Raw genomic sequence first — 21,693 nt, 5'->3', positions numbered from 1 at the left:
CGTTAAAAATAACCTTCTGTAACCTGGGCAACACACTGGATCGAGGCAGGGGGAAGGAGCAACCAGTTGACTTGCATAGTTTTTCCTATCGTGAACACACCTGATCCAACTGTTATTAAACACCTAGTTATTAACCAAACCCTCGCTGAGGTGGGCCAGGTTTGTTTAGAGGACTCAGTTCTTACGATTAATTGTGTCCGGGTTTTATTTTTGGTCCAGCAGCCAATGGGAAACGAACAATGATACCACGTGATACCGATATTTGGCTCAGGGTTGTCATGCAAACGAAAACACGTAGCCAAGTAACGCACTATAAGCACTAGCCGGCTATTTCATTCTGCAATGGATGTTTCGGGTGGTTTGGAAGTGAGGTTAGTAGCTAAAAAAAAAAAAATCACCCGGTTATTTTATCGCGCTTAAAAAATGTGGTTAGTTCACCAACAACTTTCTAATTCCAGCTTTGACTTTTTCTGATAGCCTATATCCAAGACTATTATAAGTAGTTGGATACTGTGCTTCTAAATAGCGAGCTGAAAGAAAGAAATAAAGAGAGAAACAAAGAACTACCTCGAGGCATGATGAAAGGAATAAACAAGATAAATAAATTAGAAAAAGAAATTATGAGAAATAAAGGAAAGGAAGACAGAAAATAATGGACTTGTAATGTTGTGAACATGAAGTGAAAAAGAAGAAAGAGGGAAAAAAATATATGAAAATCAGAAATAGGGAGGAAAAAGAAAGAAAGAAAGCGACAGAATAAACAGTTACAGTAACTAAGAGTAGAGATCGAGCTGTTAGATTTGAAATATTAATGCACATTGTTTGCTTTACTCTGCTTGTCTTGTGTAAGTCATTCATTTATCTTTTGTCCCACAAGGTGGGTGCAGGGCTTCACCAGCAGCAAAGTTGCATTTCTGGATGAAAAAACAGCCTGTTACCCCTGTGGAAATTACATCACCTTCCTCAATGTGGAGACAAAAATGAGAAAAGTGCTTCAGAGCCCTGGCCATGGCATCGGGGGTTTCACAGCAAATGGACTTTGTAAAACTCTTGCATTTTCTGAGCAGAAACATTTTCCAGCCATTTTTGTGTACACATATCCTGAGCTTAGCCTGAGATGTGAGCTTAAAGGTGTGTTTTTGTGTCATTATTAACCTCATTAATCCAGATGAGGAGTCAAGGACTCCATTACAACTTTCTCATCCATAAAAGCACACTCCTACTGTATGTAACTGTATAGAGAAGACAGATGAAACAGTTAAAACAATTGGATGAATTAATGATGATGAGTTAAAATGTCAGTTGATTAACTGGAATACAACCATATGAATCTGAAAATGATGTAATTTTTCAACAAGGAAGAAATGTATTAATATTTTATGTATAAAAAATTTGGTTCCAACCTGGGTGTATTCCTGCCTCGCATACAATGTTCCTGGGATAGACCTGGGATAGACCTGCAATAGACCTGGGATAGACATAGTCTGATCACACATTTTCACCTTATTAAAATAAGATAGTTGACATCCTGTTCAACCATTCAATCTTCACAAATCATTATATTGGAAGATTATGTAATTTCAAATGTCTATAAAATTTGAAGTTAGTGTTATACTTTGATAACTTTGTTCTACGTGGTTGAACTGTTTTGCTTTTATTTTCCAGGCACAGCTAAACTGGCCTACGCAGCCCTCGCACTGAGTGACACCGCTCCATATTTAGTCAGCTGTTCATCTTTACCTGATTACACCATCACAGTATGGTATGAGCATTAGTGCTGGTCTGTGTACTATCTACTTACCTTTATATATATTAAGACACTCTGTTATTTAACATGTATACCATGTCTTTTGCATTTAGGTTTTTGTGTATTATTTCATCACACATTATTAGTCATTCGTAGATTTAGCCTGTGGACTAGATTCATGTATGAGGTTTATATAAGCGTATAAGTGTGACGAACTGTGCTCATTCATTACAATAAGCATATTTAGCTCTTTTAAAAAAAAACTGTTCTTCTATTCCTGTGTGATTGCATGTATTTTTGGCCATAGTAACTCATACACTATATGGGCAAAAGTTTGTGGACACCTGATCATCATACCCACATGTGCTTTTTGAACATCTCATTCCACATAAAGTTCCCCCTTTGCTGTTAAAGCCTCCACTCTTCTGGGAAGACTTTCCACTAGGTTCTGGAGTGTGGCTGTGGGGATTTTTGTTAATTCAGCCACAAGAGCATTAGTGAGGTCAGACACCGATGTCAGCCAAGGAGGCCTAGGGTGAAGGCAGCGTTTCATTTCATCCCAGAGGTGTTCAGTGGGGTCAGGATCAGGGCTGTGTACAGTCCACTCGAGTTCTTCCAAACCAACCTTGGCAAAATATATCTTCATGAAGCTCGATTTGTGCACAGGGGTAGTGTCATGCTGGAACATGTTTAGGCCCCTTAGTTCCAGTGAAGGGAAATTGTAAAGCTACAGCATATAAAGGCAGCCTTGGCAATTATGTGCTTCCAACTTTGTGGCAACGTTGTGGGGAAGACCCACATGTTGGTTTAATGGTCAGGTGTCCACAAACTTTTGGCCATACTGTGTATGTTTTCATGAATAAAAAACAAACTTTGCAGTTTAGTTACAACGTTGATAAAATCTCTAAAATAAAATATCTGATTCAGAATTAAATATGGAAAAATCTTTACAAAGGTAAAGGAAATGGAACATGCTATATTAACAAATTGCTTAAGTAGTTTACACATATTTTCACAGGAACTTGGAAAGGGGAATTTCAATTTGTAGCAGTCGACTGGCTGAAGAGGATGCCACAACCCTACTTTTCAATCCAGTGAGCTGGCAGCAAATTTGTGCTTTGAATTCAAAATCACTAACAGTGTGGAATATTGAGAGAAGTAACAACTCCCATATTATGAAACCCAGGTACATATGGTCTCCGTCTAGCAGATATCACTTTTTATTTGATTTATAATAAGAAATGTATTTGAGTTAAACATAAATGCTTTTGCATTTGTTTGGTAGTGTTATTGATCTCCCTGCCATGGATGGCTCTGTAGTTGAGCAGGGGGTCGACACTTCTTACATCCCCACTGGGAAGCTGACATACTCTGGCCCTCAGATGCCCATTTCAGATATTGCAGGGCTGATCGGTGACAGAGCAGATCATTTTTTGGTACTGAATTCATTTCTAATTAAAACATTTATTTCATTTGAACCCATTTAGAAATTTCTGTTCAGATTAGTTTTGTTGATGATGAGAATAGTTGTCATGAGGAGAATATTCAGTTAAATAAATTAGTGGTGTAGTGTTAAAAAAAAAAAACAGAATGGTAATTCTGCCACAGTATAATGAATTATGGGAAGTTTCATGGATACGTTGCAATGTTCACAATCATAGCCAGAGCACTAGGTGGAGGAATACGTGGTTAGTAACCTATTTTAAAGCTTAGAATGTTGTGGGTTTTACTTGCATTGTTTCCAAGCAGTACAATTCAAAACCTCTTCATACTTCATACATGTTTCTATACAATAGAATTTGTATAAATAATTTCCACCATTTATGCTTCAGTTTGCCTGATTTGTCTACTCGCATCACCTTATCACTTTTTTTCCTTACTTTAACAGCCTCTGATGCGAGTGAAGCCTCGACTCTGCCCAAGTACCATCTGCTGGTCAGTTTCTTCAGATCTATATGTTGGGACTAAAGAAGGCTTCCTGCTGTTAGTAAACACTGAAAGTCTCATTGTCTCTATCTTGTACAACCCTCATATTAAGCAAAGCCCCTCAGGTAAAGAGCAAGTTTTATTGGTTAGTAAACCTGTTAAATACTTAGGTTTTTATATCTCAATTGTCCAGGGAAAGTTTGGGAAATGTTTTAATTGTACCTTGCAGATTGCAGTGAGAGCCTGGTGATTCAAGAAGGCAGTTTTCAGAGATTGGCACTACACAGTAAAGGAATGTTTGCTACAGGACCTGTATGAGCATCTCATTTACATTCAGTATATAAAATTATTATAAAGGCTATCATTAATCATCATGTGCTCTGGACTCTACTAATTGTAAGTTGTGTCCATCTTGGGCTTTGCTAAAATGAATTATTTTTCATGATATTTTGCCACAGGATGGTGTTTTGCAAACCCTTCAGATTAAAGGGAGCCAAGTGGAAGTGGTGGAAACTTTGGCTTTAGTGGAACCAGTCTCAAGTTTGTGCTTTTCACCTGACGATAAAACATTGCTGCTGTCCTCAACCACTGTAAGTGAAATTTGTTTAATTCACAAATTGGTGGACAATAATAAATTTTTTTTAACAGACTTTAGGTTGGTGGGTAATTAGGGAAAAAACACGACAGGGTGGGCTGTTATAAGAAAATATGCAATAGGAAACTTGCAAAGTCCTCCATCATGTTGGTTGGCTGTTAAAGGGCTGACACTGGAGAATCCTTCAAAAACACTGGTAAATAAATATTTCTTTGCAGAAAACTTCACCATGTCAACAATTATACATTTTTTTGTTTATGTGGAACCTCCACCATTCAAGTAGCAGTGATCTAAATGATTACTATAGAAATGATAACATTTTTGAATGAGCGCATAAATAAACCTGTGATTTGCCTTGCAGCTGGAACAACACTCAGAGCTGCGGTGTTACAGAAAATTAGTCAACACCTTCTGATCAATCAGTGGCAGGCACACTCTAAAATTTTGTTGCACCACCTTTACAGTTGATTACAGCACGCATTCATCGTGGCATTGTTTCGACAACCTTGTGCAAAGTGACAACTTTTATTTTGATTCGAAATGTTGCATTAATTTTTGGCCGAGATCTTGTATTGGGGATGGGAGACTCGAACCACTCCGTAAAGTCTTCTCCAGCACATCACAAAGACTTTCAATGGGGTTAAGGTCAGGACTCTGTGGTGGCCAATTCATGTATGAAAATGATTCCTCATGCTCTCTGAACCCCTCTTTTACAATTTGAGCCCGATGAATCTTGGTATTGTCATCCTGGAATATGATTGTGCTGTCAGGGAAGAGCAGAATCCATTGATGGGATAACCTGGTTATTCAGTACATACAGGTTCTTAGCTGACTTTATTTTATTGCCACATTACATTGCTGAGCCTAGACCTGACCAATCAGGGCACCAAGTCCTGATGCACTCATCGCTTTGGAATAGGGTAAATCTGAATTCATCAGACCACAGGGCAGTGGTAGCTCACTGGTTAAGACGTGAGATGAATGTAAGTCGCTCTGGATAAGGGTGTCTGCCATGTGCTATAAAACATGAGCTTTTTCCATTTTTGACAGTTCACCACTCCCCTTGCAGGTTTTAATAATGCGTTGGTCAGTTCTTAAACCAATTCGATGGATTTCAGCAATCTCCTTAGTTGTTTTCTTTGCTTGATGCAGGCCAATAATTTTCATTCCTGATATGTTGTTATTTAATCACTGAAGTATGTCATCACTGGCAAATCGCTGTGGTATAAAAGGAATAAAACATTTTGGGGCAAGCTGTTAGAGGAAAGTGATCAATGTCAGGGTGGTAACACAAACTCAAAGTGTCACATCACCTCTGCTTGTTTCCTATATCAGCATGCCTCTTTGTGTTTTATTTCGTACTTAAATGTGTGGTGCGTTGCAATATTGTTGACTCAAAAAAACTAAGTCATTTAGACTGTTTATAACAAGACCTATTTATTATAAGACCTGTTCTAAATCTTTGTTGTTTTGTAGGGACGCATTTACAAGTACAATCCAGGGCTTAAAAATGAAGTCGTCAAAATTCTGGATGTGTTGTGTGGAGACTTTATCGCTGCTGCCCCAGTATATACTGAAAAGAACCTCTGTGTGGTAAAATGATAGCAAATATTTATTTACTCTTAATATATTCATAAATTGTGGAGAACAGTGATGTAGGCTAAAATTGTATATGGGCTGTCTTTAAAATTTTTGTTTATTATAATAACCTTGGTTGCAAAATTTTGTATATTCAGTTGTCATAGACAGTAAGACATGTATTTTAATTCTCTTTTTTTAGATGACATTTTTAGGTTTTAGATATTTATCTATTTCAATGCTAATATAGTGTGTGTGTGTGTGTGTGTGTGTGTGTGTGTGTGTGTGTGTGTGAGTGACTGCAGTCAGTCAGAGAGTCTGGGGAGCTGCAGCTGTGGTCACTGGAGGATGGAGATTGTATTGCATCCGTCTCACTACAGACAAATGTTAGTGACATTCCAACATCCTTTGGTTTTATTCCTCCACCCATCAACACTCCCATGATTTCTTATTAGTGGCACATATACTGTAAATTAAGTACCCTGTATGTGACTTTATGTTATCAATTTAATGTGAACCCAGGTGACCTGCTTGGCATGTTGCCCAATAGCACAGTATGTTGCTGTGGGAGCAGTAACAGGCCATGTCCTGTTTATAGATCTGACCAGAGCACAGAAACCTCGACTGGTTCACACTGTCCATCTGTACCATGTGCCTGTGGAGCATTTAGTGTAAGTGTTGTTGTTATATAAATATAACATTTTAATTGACTGCCCGAAGGTGCACAGATTTATTTTTTCATTTTATATTATTTTTATGTAGTCTCATTCTTTTTTTTTCTTCAACAGTTTCGACCAAGGGGCAAATTTCTTGATTACAGGAGCATTCAGTTCACACATATTTTTGCTGGATGCAAGACCATCTAAAGCGTTTGAGATTATTGGATACACTGGTACAATATTGCTGCAATTATAAAGCTATTTTGTAAATCTATCCGAGTCTATCTCTGACATACATTTAATTTATTTTGTCATTCTTTTCAGACGCTATGGGTGCCACTGTGAGTCTGTCAACCCAGTACCAGAAAGAGAGCAAGCAGGTGGATGTGCTGGTGCTCTGTAATAGTGAGAACAAGAACAGGACAGACAAGGAACATAAGGAAGGGAATCTGTTAATGTTGCTGTCAGTGTCTACACAGCAGATCTCAGGTAGATTTTTCATAAAACAGCACAGGTTAGGAAATGTGTAATATTTTTGTTACAGATTTTTTAAATATATCAGTGTTATTAAATGACATCCTGTTCTTAGATACAGCAAATTGTGTGGACCCCCATGGCCGCCTGCAAGAACAAATTATTCAAACCTGTGTGTATGAGACCCCACACTCTCTTTCCTCATGCGTTCTGGGTACCAAAACAATCTTTGGTTATTGTCACCAGAAGAAAATTCTGCAGAGATTTGAACTATCACAGGTATGATGTGTAGTGCACTGAAGATTTATTAAGCAAGGAAAGAAACATGACAGGACATACTGTTATAGGAAAATAATCAGCTGTGGGGTGGAGTGATAAGGCTCAATGCAAAGTGGCCACACTGAAGATGTATTATTTTTCTATAACAGCATGTCCCAAAGTGTTTTATTCTCCTTATACCACAACTCTTTGCCGATGATTACGATTTTTACTGAATAAAGAATGATATTAATGTTAATGCTGTAGAACATTCATGAAAAAGGTAGTTTGCTTGATCACTTACATTATAGCAGCTACTGTCTCCTTACTTTCTCTTGAAGTGAGTCAGAGAGAAATATGCAACTTTTTTTAACAAAGAAATCACAAAGCACAGAGTCCTTTGTCCTGAAGACTCTCTCATGACGTACAACCTACTGACTTTTACAAAGCGCTGACTATAAACTCCTTCCAAAAATGTTAAATAAGCTTTTCCTTGCAGAAAGTTGCTATACCATACTCCACCATACAAGTTTCTGTTAATTGTTGTTGTTACTATAGACACTATAACATATTAGAACGAAAGTGCATTGATTTGCAGATTTGAGAATTCAATAGCTCTATGGTATACATATATTTATGCTGAACCCTCATTTTCTGTTCACCACTTACTCAATCTTCTATAGCTCTCTTCTACTCCATCCTAACTTCATCTCAAGTATTAGCAATATAAATGATAATGATAAATAGTCTTTATTGATCACATATACATATGCACAGTTAAATTCTTTTCTTCGCATACCCCAGCATGTCAGGAAGCTGGGGTCTGAGCGCAGGGTCAGCCATGATACAGCGCCCCTGGAGCAGAGAGGGTTAAGGGCCTTGCTCAAGAGCCCAACAGTGGCAGACCTTCTGATCAGTAACCCAGAGCCTGAACCGTCAAGCCACCACTGCTTTTTTATCAAAATATCATGTTTATTGAAACAAACAAATGCAAACCTTTTTCATACCTTGGGGATATCCTGTAGAGTGAAAATAAGCGATGAATATAATGTGACAGGGATAAAAATCACTCTTTTGTTTCACATTTGCATTTTTAACCCATTTACGTGTATCACTTTGTTTGTTTCAGTTGACAATTACCTAGCACTGTTTTTTTTCTTGATCATTTTGACTAAACACAAAAATGGGGTTAACACAAGTATTTCTTTTCTCATGTGCAGAGTGTGTATAAACCATTCAGCAACCAGAAAGCAGTTAGACTGAGTCCAGAGAAGGAGGTAGAGGGTCATCCTCTTGGCCCTGCGTTACTGCATCTCTCACCTCATCAGAACTGGCTGGCGTCTGTCGGCAGAGACGGGCTGCTTTGCATCCATGACATCACCACTCTGGTAATATCAGGCTTAGAACAGGTTTGTAGACTTTACATATGTTTAGGGCTGCAGTGTGCTGACATCTTGTACTGATCTGTTTCATACAGGAGAAGTATGTGCAAAAGCAATGCCACTCTTGGTGGTTGGGAGGAATTCGCTCTGTGTCTTTCACCCCTGACAATCAGATTCTTATCACTACCGGCCTCCGAGATGGCTCTCTGGTCTGTAGCAGGCTCAGGTAGAAATTTTTGCCATTATATAGAAACTGACAATTGTATCAGTATTGCAAAGCTCTATGAAAAACACTAAACCATTGTTCCTAAAGTGTGAAAATTCAAATGTGAACAGTTTAAAGATGGCTGTAGCTACCGAGTATGGCCTGTCTATGGTGGCCTCCTTTGAAGATAAAATGTCCCAAGAGAACCCTATCCTCAGTGACATGGCTGACTGGGAACCGCCATCACATACAGTAGAGGTAAAGAACTACAGTGTTGTATCATTCAACCAGTGACCAACATGTTCTTATTTTTGTAGTTCTATGTTTCTCACTTTGTTGATATCACAACGTTGACATGGCTTTTCATTAAGCTCCTTGCAAATGTATAATATTTTGCTGGGCAAATATCTGAAAGGCAAATATCACAGTAGTTGACTGGTGTGGGAGTTTAGTGCTGAAAGTCAAACATTTTTGCATTTTATTCCAGAGCAGAATCAGTTACATAATGCCTTAGTGAAGCTGAAGAGGTTCCAGCCAGAACTGAGCCTGTTTCTATAACAATAACATTATTATTATATTTTTTTTAGGGTTTTCAGTGATGCAAGTGTTTGTAAGAATATCACTATTAAACTAAAATATATATATATTTTTTAGGTCAGTAACAGGGGCCAACTAACAAATGATATAACAGACAAGAATGATGGTTTTAACAGTCTACCTTCTACAACTTCCACATGGCTGGATAATAAACGAAATACTGTAAGTGTTCTAATGTTAATTACAACATTAATGTTTATCACACATTAACAGCATATTATGCATATCTAATAGAACAACAAAATTATATTTTGAGATCAGTGCAGAATGTTGCAATGTTGTTGTTTGTGCAGAAATCACATTAAAGCAGCTTGAAAGTTGTGGTGAGAAATTGAGTTAATTGTTACTTTGTATTTCTGTATTCAACTTGTAAAATAGAAAACTATATTGCAGTGTGCATTTAGGACTTTGTTCATTATTTTTGAGGAAATGACGTGTTTTCTTATGGGTTTTAGGTTTTATGAGACCGCCCTTGATTCACAAAAGCATAGAGTTTGTTAAGTTAACAACAACGAAGTTTATCTTCTGTTTTGATATGCCATTACTCACCCTGTTTCATGCATCATTTCCATACAGTTTTGACCCACTTATCAAATCTGCCATCAGATTGGCATTGTGTCAGTTTGGCATCATGTCAACCTCTAGGTGTTTAATTCATATAATACATAGGAATGTCTTGTACATTTGCGATATCTACCACAATCATGAGAATCTCCAGCAAAGTGTGTGTATGTGTGTGGCACCATTATCACCCTTTTGCCCTTTCTGCATTCTTCACAGGTACTCAAAGAGGAGAGCCAGCAGTTTGCAGAGACCAGAAAGACTCTTAAGAAGAGTGTAGAGGAACTTCGGGACACAGTAAGAAACAGCACAATGTAGGGTACAGAAATACTGTAACTGTAATCACACATAGATCAACACATTTTATGAGAATGTGCACAATAACTTGTAATTGAAAAAAATACTTTAATTCAGTTTAGGGAAATTCCATGCAGATCTCAGATCAGAATGGTTGTGAGCACATAAAAAAACCCTTAAAATTAAATTCCACATAGGGCTATAATTAACTGTTCTGACTGATTTGAAAATGATACTTTAAAGGATACTGTAATTTATCCATGTACTCTCACTCAGTTGTAACCAGCTGTACTGCACTGTTCATGAAGATAGCCCTGTTTTTCACTTAACCCCTTAGATCCATGTCAGCTGTTTAGACCTATCTTGTTTTTTGTAAAAGATATCTTTCCTAATAATTTCATGGTAGTTACTGAATCATTTATGATGGTTCATATAAACAATATGCAAATCTTTGAATAATAATCTGGGAGTTTAAGCAATTATTGATTTTAAGAAGGTTTTAGTTGTTTGTATGACAATACAACAATAATCCATACAATTATGTATTTTCAAGTTGTGCCATTTTTCAAGAATCCCTGAGAGTTTGGAGCCGTACCATCATACCACTAATATTTAATATGTAATGTGGATCAGAATAACTCATAGATATCTCATGCTCCCTTGCTGCCAGATCCAGGCTATGATGCAGGAGAATGAGAAGCTGCCAGAAATGGAGAAGCTGGAGCAGCTGGAGTTTAACCTGGACATGGAGGAGCAGCAGAGACTGCAAGCCGAGGGAGAGCAGGAGGTCACTAAGGTAAAACCACTGTGTCTTTATTTATTTATATATTTGTTTGTTTTATTTTTAGTTATTTATTTTTACAGATAAGATTATGGATAAGGAATTGTAACTGACATTTCTAATAATACATATAATAGATATTTATGGTATTAGAATGACTTTGTTGTGTATGAATTATATAAGGTGAGAAAGGAGATTGAGCTTGAGAACCTGGCAAAATGTTATCTGCACGACATTTTCAAGAAGAAGTACTGGGACACCATGAACGTAAAAGGGAAGGCCATTAAGGTAAAAGAACAGAACAGAGCATGATTTCAGTTTTGTGACCTTCATGTACAAGTTTCCACAGGAAGTCTAATAAGCTGCATGGATAGCTTCCTGGATCTAAAAGTGTCTGTGTACTATATTTGAGGAAATTTATTCTTATTAATATATGGTCCCCTCAGGGCTTCCACTCAGGGTATGAAGTGAATAACTTTCCCATGAAGGAACGCACAGCAAAGGAACTAGAAGAGCTTTACAGGGTAGAGGCCATCCGAAAAATCGAACAGGCTGACACTAGTGTATGTACACAAAGACTTTAATATGCAGATTCTAAAGGCTGTAGAGATTAAAACACAAAAGATTCATCATACATGTCTTCTGTTGTGTCCAAGTTGCAGCAAGACATTTTGGACAACAACAAGGCACCATTAGAGAGGGATGAAGACGAGGAGGATAAAGGGCATGAGGTGGAGAGCTTAGCTTTAACAGGTAGTCTGAGTGCTCAATATGGAGGTTCAAACCCTCACTTATACAGCCAGTTCAGTCTGCGTACAAGAGACCAAAAGCTCAACCAGATCATCCTGTTACAGGTGACATCCTCATTCTATCCTGACTGTATTTCTAAAGAACAAATTATTTACACTCAAAGTTAAAAAATTGTGTATACATTCTGTATATATTGAGATTTTTTTTTTGAATGATTTTAATTCTAGGATGTTATTTACAAAGTGAAAACAGCTTTTAACACAGAGTTTGAAGCTGTGTACAAGCAGAAGGAGCAAGAGATCAGTCGCATAAGAGACAAGAACAAGCGCATTACAGAGATTATGAATAAGCTGGAGCTGCAGGAGACGCTGTGGGAGCCCACACTGACCGACAACGAGAGACCAGAGAGAGCTCTCACTGTCAGTGACTCTGAGGTAACAACACCAGGAAAGTGGTCTTGCATATTGCTTGCAAAGCATCATAGCATCAACATCGTATGTCTTTTCCAGCAGTTTTTAAACAACTGAAATATGGAAGTGTTATCCACTGTTTGCCTTTTCACTTATACAACTGTATACTGTACTAATATATAGTCATAATATCTGATTTCATCCAGAAGAGTTTTCATTCGGTTTTGAGTCTGGTTGCTCTCAGGGAGTTGTTTTTTTGCCACTGTTATCTCTGGCTTGCTTGTTAGAGATCTAAATCTGCATTCAGATTTCTGTAAAGCTGCTTTATAGCCATGTCTATTGTTAAAATTGAATTGAATTTAATTGATCTGCTGCTGCCAGTCAAGCTAATTGCATACACTTTTAGTTTCATAGTGCAATTAAACTTCATCTATAGTTCTTTTTGATATAGTTTAATTATATTTATTTATTATAGTATGGACTCTAAAGCAGTATTTGTCTAAGTAAAAAAAATGGTTCTGTAATTTGTAAACAGAGCATCATTTGTAAACGGAGTAGCTGTGTGTCCTTCTCTCTTACCCTGAACCTGCTCTGTGCAGTTTAAAACTGAATTTGGCTCTGTGTCCTGTGATACTTCATGCCAAAACTCATTCAGCATAATTTATTGCTCCCACACAGAAATAAAAAAAAAAAAAACTGGCTTTCAGGCAACTGTTTCAGGCAACAGGTCAGGACAAGCATTTAGAACATGTCCGTTTAGCTCTGAGGTTTGTTTGAGAAACACTCTGAGAGAAAATTCAATTTGAAAGAAATTAGAGTTTAAAACTGACTATTATTTGAATCTTGATTTATGGCTGTTGTGGACAGTTGGCTCAATGTCTGAGTTTGTGTGTATGTCTCTAGATCAAGGTTGAGAAATACCTGACACCTGCACAGAGGCAGAGAGAGGAGGAGCAGAGAAAGGAAGAGGAGCAGAGGCGGCTTGCAGACAAGGTATACGAAAGTAACTGTCTGAATGCCAATTTATACACCTTTTCTACATATTATATTACTCATAGTGAAATCAAATGAATGTATTTTCTGAATTTATTATGTGAGAAGTTAACATTTTTGCTAGGAATTCATGTACACTATGTGACCAGTGCCGCTGTGCATAAAGGGAGATCCTTGCAGACATGGTTTGCTAAGGTTGGAGTGGCCTGCACAGAGCCCTGACCTCAACCCTACTGAACACCTTCAGGATGATTTGAAACACCGATGTGCCCCAGGCCTTCTAGCATGACATCAGTGCCTGACTGCACTAATGCTCTTGTGGCTGAATGGGCAAATTCCCACAGCCACGTTCCAAAATCTAGTGGAAAGCCTTCCCAGAAGAGTGGAGGTTATTATTAGAGTTGTCACGATACCATAAACATATCTTACGATATTATACCAGCTGAAGTGTCCTGATATCAAGTAGTATCATGATACCACGCAATATTGTGTTAATTCATAACTCAAATCTACAAAATGAACCAAATTTACAGAAATGCGCAGATATAAATGAAAACAGACAAACCAGATTTTCCTCTGAATACTTTATTAATGAAAATGAATAACTGACTATTGGAAAAACTCAAGAACAATCGTACAATTGGCAAACAACTAATACAATGTGCCACATATTTCATCTATTGTTCCCTAGCGCAATGAAATCATGCAAATGGAAATTGTTCTCAGAGTGCTAAGAATGAAAACATTATTTGGAATGAATAACTGAATTTATAAATGAACATATAAAAAAAATGATAAAATTGGGAACGTTAGCTTGCATACTATCAAAGACGGCTGATGTTATTATTTACACACAATGGGTAGCATAACATTAGCTCACTTACTAGCAAGCATGACTAATTTTAGTAGGCTATTTACACCCAGTGGTTAGCATAAGGTTAGCTCACTTCACCTATTTTTTGTGTTTACACACAGCTGTTAGCATAACGTTAACTCGCTTACAAGCAAACAGGAAATCTTTAAAGATTAAGGTAAAGAATTTAGATTAAACGAAGTATCACTAACCTTTATTCTGCAAAAGCAATACAACGTTACTTACAGTACTACCATATTGACGATACTACCATTTAAATAATACAGTGGCATTGGCAGTATTTTGAAGCTTTAATATCGCGTTACTATCATAGTACCGGTATACCGTACAACCCTAGTTATTATAACAGCAAAGGGCGACTATATATGGAATGAGATATTCAAAAAGCACATATGAGTGTTATGGTCAGGTATCCACAAACTTTTGAACATATGGTATGTGTTTCTTTTAGAAATGTCATTAAAAATATTCATGTGTTGATTATTATATCTCATTAATCTTTTAAATGATCTCTTGTGGGCCCTACATTTTCTGGATAGGGGGACAACGTCAAAGAGCGAGCTTTGGATGATATGATGAGTGGAGTTCTTGAGGTCAAAAAAGAGGACATCCTGAGATTGGTATAGTGGCCAGTTTGATTTTAGCAGAAAGTATTTAGAATATAGTTATATTAAACAGTTTAAGAAATTTTTATTTGACTTAAAGGAAGTGCCACCACCGGAGTTTATAGTTAAGCCTGAGCTTCAGTGGACAGAAGAGGAAAGAAGAAGCTACAAAGAGCATGAGAGAAAAGTAAAGGAGCTCAGTGAAGAACAGGAGAAATATAGAAAGGTGTGCTTTATTATCCATTAAATTAATCTCATAAGGAATATGTAATTCTGTACGTGTGTGATTTGCTTAATAACTGGATAAAAAGCTCAGTTTATTTTTGTGTTCCCTCAAAATATTTTATGCATTAGAGAAGGTCTGTTCTAATTACATTACTAGACACATGATCAGAAGCAGCCCTGTCATATGCACTGCGGTGTTATAACATCAAGTCAAATACTCTTTTGTCAGCAGTTCAACATTTTAAGCTTCAACTGTATATAGGGATGTTATTATATTTGAACATTTATCATTTATGGCCCCAGACCTTGGAGGCAGAGATGAAGAAACTGCAGGCATCCATTAAAGATGCCACACAGGCTTTTGATGAAACACTGAGCAAGCTATTTGAAAGGAAAGTGAAATCAGAAATGGTTTTATACCAGGTAAGTTGATATAATTTACCTCTGTTCAAAGCCAGAGTACATAAGCCTACAATACCAAGAAAGGGATAATGAATGTTGTACCTCAGGAAGAGCTAAAGATCGCCAATCTATTCCATTCCTTACTAATTGAGGAAGAGATGATGAACAGAGAGGAAGAGCTTATCTACAGACTGGAGAAGGCACAAATTGTTAAGGTACATGTTGTTTGGTTACATTCCTGTTGTCAGTTGTCCAGTTCATTGGGTGTAATGCACCGTGAGCAAAAGGGTGAGACGAATGGTGCACATAGCTCATCTTGCTCCTGAGGATGAGACAAGTTGTGCATGAAGAAACTTGTGTGGCATGTTAATTATATCGGCTATGAGATTGTTTTCCATGTCCTATAATTCTTTCGTGTATGAGTCACTGTTTTCTGTTGGCAGAATCAAATTGGGAAAACTTTGAATAATCACAGAGAGGAAGTAGAGGCCTTTCGGGAGACGTATGATAATACAGTAGCGGAAGATAAAGTAAGATCATCAGTGTCACTACACTAACCGTAATACTATGTTTGATGCTGCTAATATATCAGATAGCCTCTGACATCTTTTTTTCTTTTGAAAGCTCCTTGACAGTGGATTTCGCAAAGAGCTTTTTGATGTCCCTGGACACATTGTTGACCAGCTGTACAAACTTTACAAACGCAGACCCAGGTACTTTCAAAAATGGAGACCTTTCAATAGGATGTACCATTTATTTAGCCTTAATTAAGATAAAATAAGATAAGATAAAATGTTACAGATCCTTAATGTATTTGTCATTTGCTCATTACAATACAAATAACAGTAAGCAGATTGGTAAAAAAAAAAAAAAAGAATTTTTTTTTAAATATATATAGATATATACATATAATATGTTATAAAATAAAAAAAATATTCCTATAACTGTACATATGCAAAAATACTGCTGAAACAATGGACATGTCTGACTCATCGGTCAGGATGGGGAAAGTGGTAAAAAAAAGCAAACAGCCCACAACGAGGAAAAACAGTCATTTTCCCCATTCACATCATGTGAAAGCCTAAACTTTAGTACAAACAAAAATAGAAGAGGATTAGCCATGCAAGATGCATTCAAAATCAGTAAAAAAAAAAAAAAAAAAAAAAAAAGGCCTTAGGACGAAGGGCAACGCAGTCAGGCTGCCACTCATGGTGGCGCTGAAAGTAGAATCTTCCATGATACTGCTTCAGATGTGACTATAGAGCCATTTAGTCCTGACTGGTTGGTTGAGTGAGGCCAGAGTGACAGTAGAAGATGTTCCTTCTCAGGATCCAGATTATGAGGACACAGACAGACACAGACAGCTTGCTTAAGGAATCTCCTGTGTTGAGTCGAGCAGCAGCAGAAGGACTCTCACAGATGATGAAGGCCATGGAGGAGTTAGACGCTCCACAGAACATGCCAGAGGGTCTGGACCCAATCGTGTGGGAGAGATTCTGTCTGGTCAGGAGGACCAAAATGGAGAGTGAGCAGAAGGTGAGAAAATAATCTCAGTGATGGCTACTAAAGTGCTCAATTTTGCTGAGAATGCCTCCTGTGATAAAATTCTTACTAAAGAAGTAGTCATCTAGTTTTATCAATCTGTCATCAGTTTGACTCCTCCATGATTTCTGTTAATATAGATAATTTTGTTATCCTATCTTAAGAAATGACACAGTTTACTGATAATAATGGAACATTGCACTAATCCAAAACATCACACTCAAAATAAAGCCAAATAAGCATGTTCTGTATTTTCACTTTTTGTGTTAGGTAAAAATGAAGGCACTGACCTTAGTGGAGATGCAGACATTTCTGCAGAAGAGAACAGAGGAGGAGGAGAATGCACAAATGGAAATCAAGAACCTTTTTGATAATCTTAATTGGTAAGAAATAGATTTTTTGCTAAATTTTCTATGGTACTAGCATCATGCAGAGAAGCATTCAAAACAATGACATGTAGGAGCAAAGTTAAAATGGTGCTGCATCATGGTGATATATTGTCATAAAAATTAGCAACAACAAAAAGGGGCTTAATAAATATTCTTTAGTAAGTAAGATAGTAAGGAAATATTCAATTATTTATCCATCATCACACTGTAAAACATTTGATAACATAACAAAACATACTATAGTTTTTATACTTGTACTATTGTTTACTTAATATTAAATTCCCTTCAGCCTGCGAGAAGAGAGGTCGAGGTTCTGCCTTGACGTTATGGTGCAGATCCTGTTAAAACAGGGCCAGGTTGAGGTGGATACTGGAGACTTTAATGCAGACTATTCAGACTCTTTGTTGCTCCAACGCTATGTTGTGGAGGACCTGAACGACACCATCAGGGTATTCAGACAAACTAAATTACACGCTTCCCTTTTCTTGCTATTTTTATTGCCATTTCATTTCTTGAGAACCTATACAATAATACAGGGTGCAAATAATGTGGAACACAGAACTTCTCTTCCAGACTTTAGGAGAGCAGAAGATCGCCAGTATGGTGGAGTGCAAAAACTTTCATAACGGAATTATTCAGCAGGAATGGGAGCATAAGAGGATGAGTATGCAGATTGAAGATCTCAAAAACAAAGCCAGAGATATTCAGATGCTGCATGTGTCTCAGGAACTCCAAGAGGTAAAGCCAGAATGTGCTTATGGTGATGGTATGTTACAGAACTATGTATTATGTGGACATTCTTGAATGGAAAGTCAGGATCAAGGTCCTGCCTTAGTAATATATTTGTAAAACTCTTTATTATGAAATACAAACATACAGCTGACACCCTTCACTAAGGCAGAAGTGCAAATTCATTTTTCATGAAGTTTAATGTCAGGCCATTTAACCACAAAATATGTTATTACTGGAACTGAGACTGAGGGTTGGGAAATATGTAAGGAGTAAAACATGACAGGATGTGCTGTTATAGATAATAATCACATGACAGGGTGGTGGGATATGGCCTTATGTTCAATCAAAATCAAATCACATTTTAGAATTATTCTTCTGTAGTAGCACATCACAAAGTGAGGTAATTACTAACAATTATGGTTTTTATTAATTAATGAATGACAAGTCATACTTTTCTCAGTTTATAGTTACATTTAGCTTGGAACGTAGGAACATCCTAGAGACAAATTAGTCCCTGTTATCACTCCCATTATAGCAGCTATAAATAGTCATCCCTTCTTCTTCTCACCAGCTTCTACTTTTCTGTCTGTAAGACAAAAAAAAGTTATTAAGACAATTAACCTAATTAGATGCAAAATGTTCCTCCAGCTGTTTCTTTTTAGTAACACTCACTTTTCCAGCCTTTTGTTGCCAACTATTATGAGACTTGTTGAGGAGATCAAATAATAATAAAAAAAATTACCTTATTTTTTTCTTAAAATGGTACATTTACTCGGTTTAAACATTTGATATGTTTTATATGTTCTATTGTGAATAACATATGGGTTTATGAGATGAGCGTCCCAACTTTTTTGGAATTCAGGCTGTAGATAGCCCTACCATATATGCATATGCACATTATTATTATATCTTCTGACTGTAGCCAATTTATCTCTCTGCCTAATTGGAAAACTTTACTATAGCAACAGATGGGCTACAGTCAGTAATTTTATACCTACAAAAGTAACCTCTATGTAAGGTGAACCTGATAAAATCAACTAATGGCTGTAGCTACAAGGTAGATATACCTTAAAAAAAAAAAAAAAAAGTATATTGTCTGAATGCCTAGACATGTAATGACACTGAGCGTGTAATTTTAAGTACCTGACAGAGACAGACCATGACAACAGAATGTCCAAGAAGGTGTCTACTCTGGAGAAGACAGTAACGTTACAAGAGAAGGTAATAAAGTCATTCTTTTGAAAGAGAAATAATCAAAGTAAACCCATAGATGTTCTGGATACTGCATGAGTCAACTGCTGGCTTTTTGTCTAGACTTATACAAAGAATGTAGAGAGCTGTAAGAAGCAGATAAAGGAGCTGAACAGACAAACTAAGATGAAGAAAGAGAATAATGAAGCTTTAGATGTGCAGTTAACCAACATGCAAGTGACTGTTGCAGAAAGAAGAAACATTTATGAGACCACAGGTATCTGGCTTTTTTTTTTTTTTTTGAGAAAACCCTAAAATATTGAAATAGATAGTGGCTTTGATTATAAACCCAAAACTATTCTGTGTAAACCCAAGCCTTTCTATATAAAACCTATTTCTGTGTAAGATGTACTGTAGAGCTTTTACTGTAGAGATTTTGAGAGAGGAAAAGCAAATTATTATTACTTACTTATTAATGTATTATTATTATTATTATTATTATTATTATTATTATTATTATTATTACACTATATGTTCAAACATATGTGGATACCTGACCATCACACCCCTATGTGCTTGTTTTCATTCGTTCCTAAACGATGGGCATTAATATAGTGTTGGTAACGCTTTTAATGCTAGAAAAGCTTTCACTCTTCTGGAAAGGCTTACCACTAGATTTTGGTACTTGGCGGTGGAGATTTGCTCATTTTGCCACAAATGCATTAGTGAGGTCATGCATTGTTGTTGAACAGGGAGGTCTGGTGCACAGTCGACATTCCAGTTCATCCCAAAGGTCCAGTAGGGTTGAGGTCAGGGCTCTGTGCAGGCTACTTGAGTTCTTCCACTCCAACCTTCGTAAACAATGTCTTCATGGCACTCTCTTTGTGCACAGGGACATTTTCAAGCCGGAACAGATTTAGGCCCCTTAGTTCCGGTGAAAGAAAATCTTAATGCTACAGCTCACAGAGACATCCTATATAATTGTGTGCGTCCAACTTTGTGACAACAGTTTGGAAAGAACCACTCATGTGTGATGCTCAGGTTTCCACAAACCTTTGGCCATATAATCCTTTTAAATGAAAATGTAAATAACATTTAAATTAAACTCAGATGACAGTTACCTTTAAATGATAATTATAATTTACAACTTTACTAATGTGTCTTCAGCAATGGAGGAAAGCCAAGAGCGTGAAGCTAAGCAACGCTATCAAAACATCCTGCAGAGGAAGAACCTTGTGGACTTTGCCAAAGCACAGGATATGGACATAGCCATACTGAGTGCTGAGTTGGAATGCATGAGAAGGAAGACATTTCCTGCTCTTTCTCAATAGAAACATATCCAGTACAGAACTTTGAATACAAAATCCTGTTAGACACTATTCACAGTCACATTTAAATCCATGAGAGGCACATAAACATTCAAACAGGAAATGACAATAAATGTGTAACAAAGTGCAGAAATGTCAAATAAATCAGTCACAGGTTACCCTGGTTTGTCTCTTTCCATATGTAATCGTATATCCCAACTTTAAGACATGTTGTTATAGTTAAATAATTAACAATGGAGTGGTGTGATTCCATACATTTGAAATATGCAGTGTTGGGTAAGTTGCACAAAAAAAAATACTCCACTACAGAATACTAAATACTACTTTAAAATTCTAATCTGATTACATTACTGATCACTGCATGTAAAAAGTAATCAGATTACTAATCACTTTATTTTACTAATTACTTTACCTTCAGTATACTTTCAAAACCTATCAAACCTACAAAAATACACTACAAAGTGAAATTCATAGTTCTTTCAGTAATTTTAGCATGTGTCGATGTATTACACAATCAGAAAAAGTTGTATTTATCATAAAACTTGCCTCGGGTGTTTTTGTCATTGTTTGTCAGACTACCAGACCGATAAAATATAAAACTTTTCTAACTAGGCTAGTTTAGTGTCGCTAGCCAAGGGGAGGCACAACTAAGCTCTCATTGTATAGGTTTAGCTGCTACAGTAACATGCAAAGTACATTATATTTCCTTATGCTCTGCTCATATCATGTTTACGTAAACTGGAACTCATATAGACATTTACACACCTTGTTATCCTGCTCAGCTTCAGAGGATGTTACTGTTTCAGTTTCAACCCATTCACTGGTTAAAAAAAAATCAGCATATATCCATTTTTCCTCAGACTGACTGTGAGCTACCGTTTGGCAGAATTGAGAGACTGTCAGCAATGAGACATGAGTATTTCCATGTATTTTCCTGTAAACCCTGTCAGATTGGTCTCGCTTCCGTTCACTGAAGATGAAGGTCTTTTTTTTACTGACATTCAGTTATGTAATGACAAACCGCTCCAAGTGGAGAATTATTCAGGGCGAAAAAAAAACGTGATTTATTTTAAAAATACATTTTACTTAATATTGTTTTCTTAACAATACATTTGTAACACAAGTAACATAATTTTACTGATGTCAGTAACTGTAATCAAGTTATATAAATTTCAAATGTAATGCATCACAT

At 36.8% G+C, this 21,693-nt stretch overlaps 1 protein-coding gene and 1 long non-coding RNA gene across 3 annotated transcripts; one reads left to right on the top strand and one right to left on the bottom strand.

Annotated features, from left to right (window-relative positions):
- Positions 1-6: 6 nt before the first annotated feature.
- On the top strand, positions 7-20,797 carry cfap43 (cilia and flagella associated protein 43). Of its 2 annotated transcripts, XM_053621568.1 has the most exons (38): positions 7-371; positions 878-1,131; positions 1,666-1,762; positions 2,766-2,933; positions 3,033-3,183; positions 3,636-3,798; positions 3,903-3,985; positions 4,132-4,263; positions 5,745-5,861; positions 6,152-6,232; positions 6,369-6,517; positions 6,635-6,738; positions 6,830-6,994; positions 7,095-7,258; positions 8,458-8,625; positions 8,715-8,845; positions 8,956-9,082; positions 9,479-9,583; positions 10,202-10,279; positions 10,950-11,075; positions 11,244-11,348; positions 11,507-11,623; positions 11,717-11,914; positions 12,038-12,244; positions 13,124-13,213; positions 14,627-14,707; positions 14,793-14,918; positions 15,221-15,340; positions 15,427-15,534; positions 15,763-15,849; positions 15,944-16,032; positions 16,648-16,855; positions 17,132-17,244; positions 17,540-17,699; positions 17,824-17,988; positions 19,123-19,203; positions 19,297-19,450; positions 20,341-20,797. In XM_053621568.1, exons 1-38 carry the CDS (start codon positions 343-345, stop codon positions 20,502-20,504), a joined length of 4,965 nt encoding a protein of 1,654 aa, XP_053477543.1. In that variant the 5' UTR covers positions 7-342; the 3' UTR covers positions 20,505-20,797. The 2 variants fall into 2 exon arrangements, with proteins under 2 accessions (XP_053477543.1, XP_053477544.1); XM_053621569.1 differs by lacking the exon at positions 9,479-9,583.
- LOC128605812 (uncharacterized) lies at positions 16,975-21,445 on the bottom strand. Its single transcript, XR_008385600.1, has 4 exons — positions 21,267-21,445; positions 18,454-18,568; positions 17,152-17,173; positions 16,975-16,989 (listed from the first exon to the last, which is right to left on the bottom strand). It is a non-coding gene; the product is annotated as an uncharacterized LOC128605812 (long non-coding RNA).
- Between the last annotated feature and the right edge of the window lie 248 nt (positions 21,446-21,693).

Source organism: Ictalurus furcatus, chromosome 3 (assembly GCF_023375685.1).
Source record: "Ictalurus furcatus strain D&B chromosome 3, Billie_1.0, whole genome shotgun sequence".
Lineage (NCBI taxonomy): Eukaryota > Metazoa > Chordata > Actinopteri > Siluriformes > Ictaluridae > Ictalurus > Ictalurus furcatus.
This window is presented reverse-complemented; position numbering and strand designations above follow the sequence as displayed.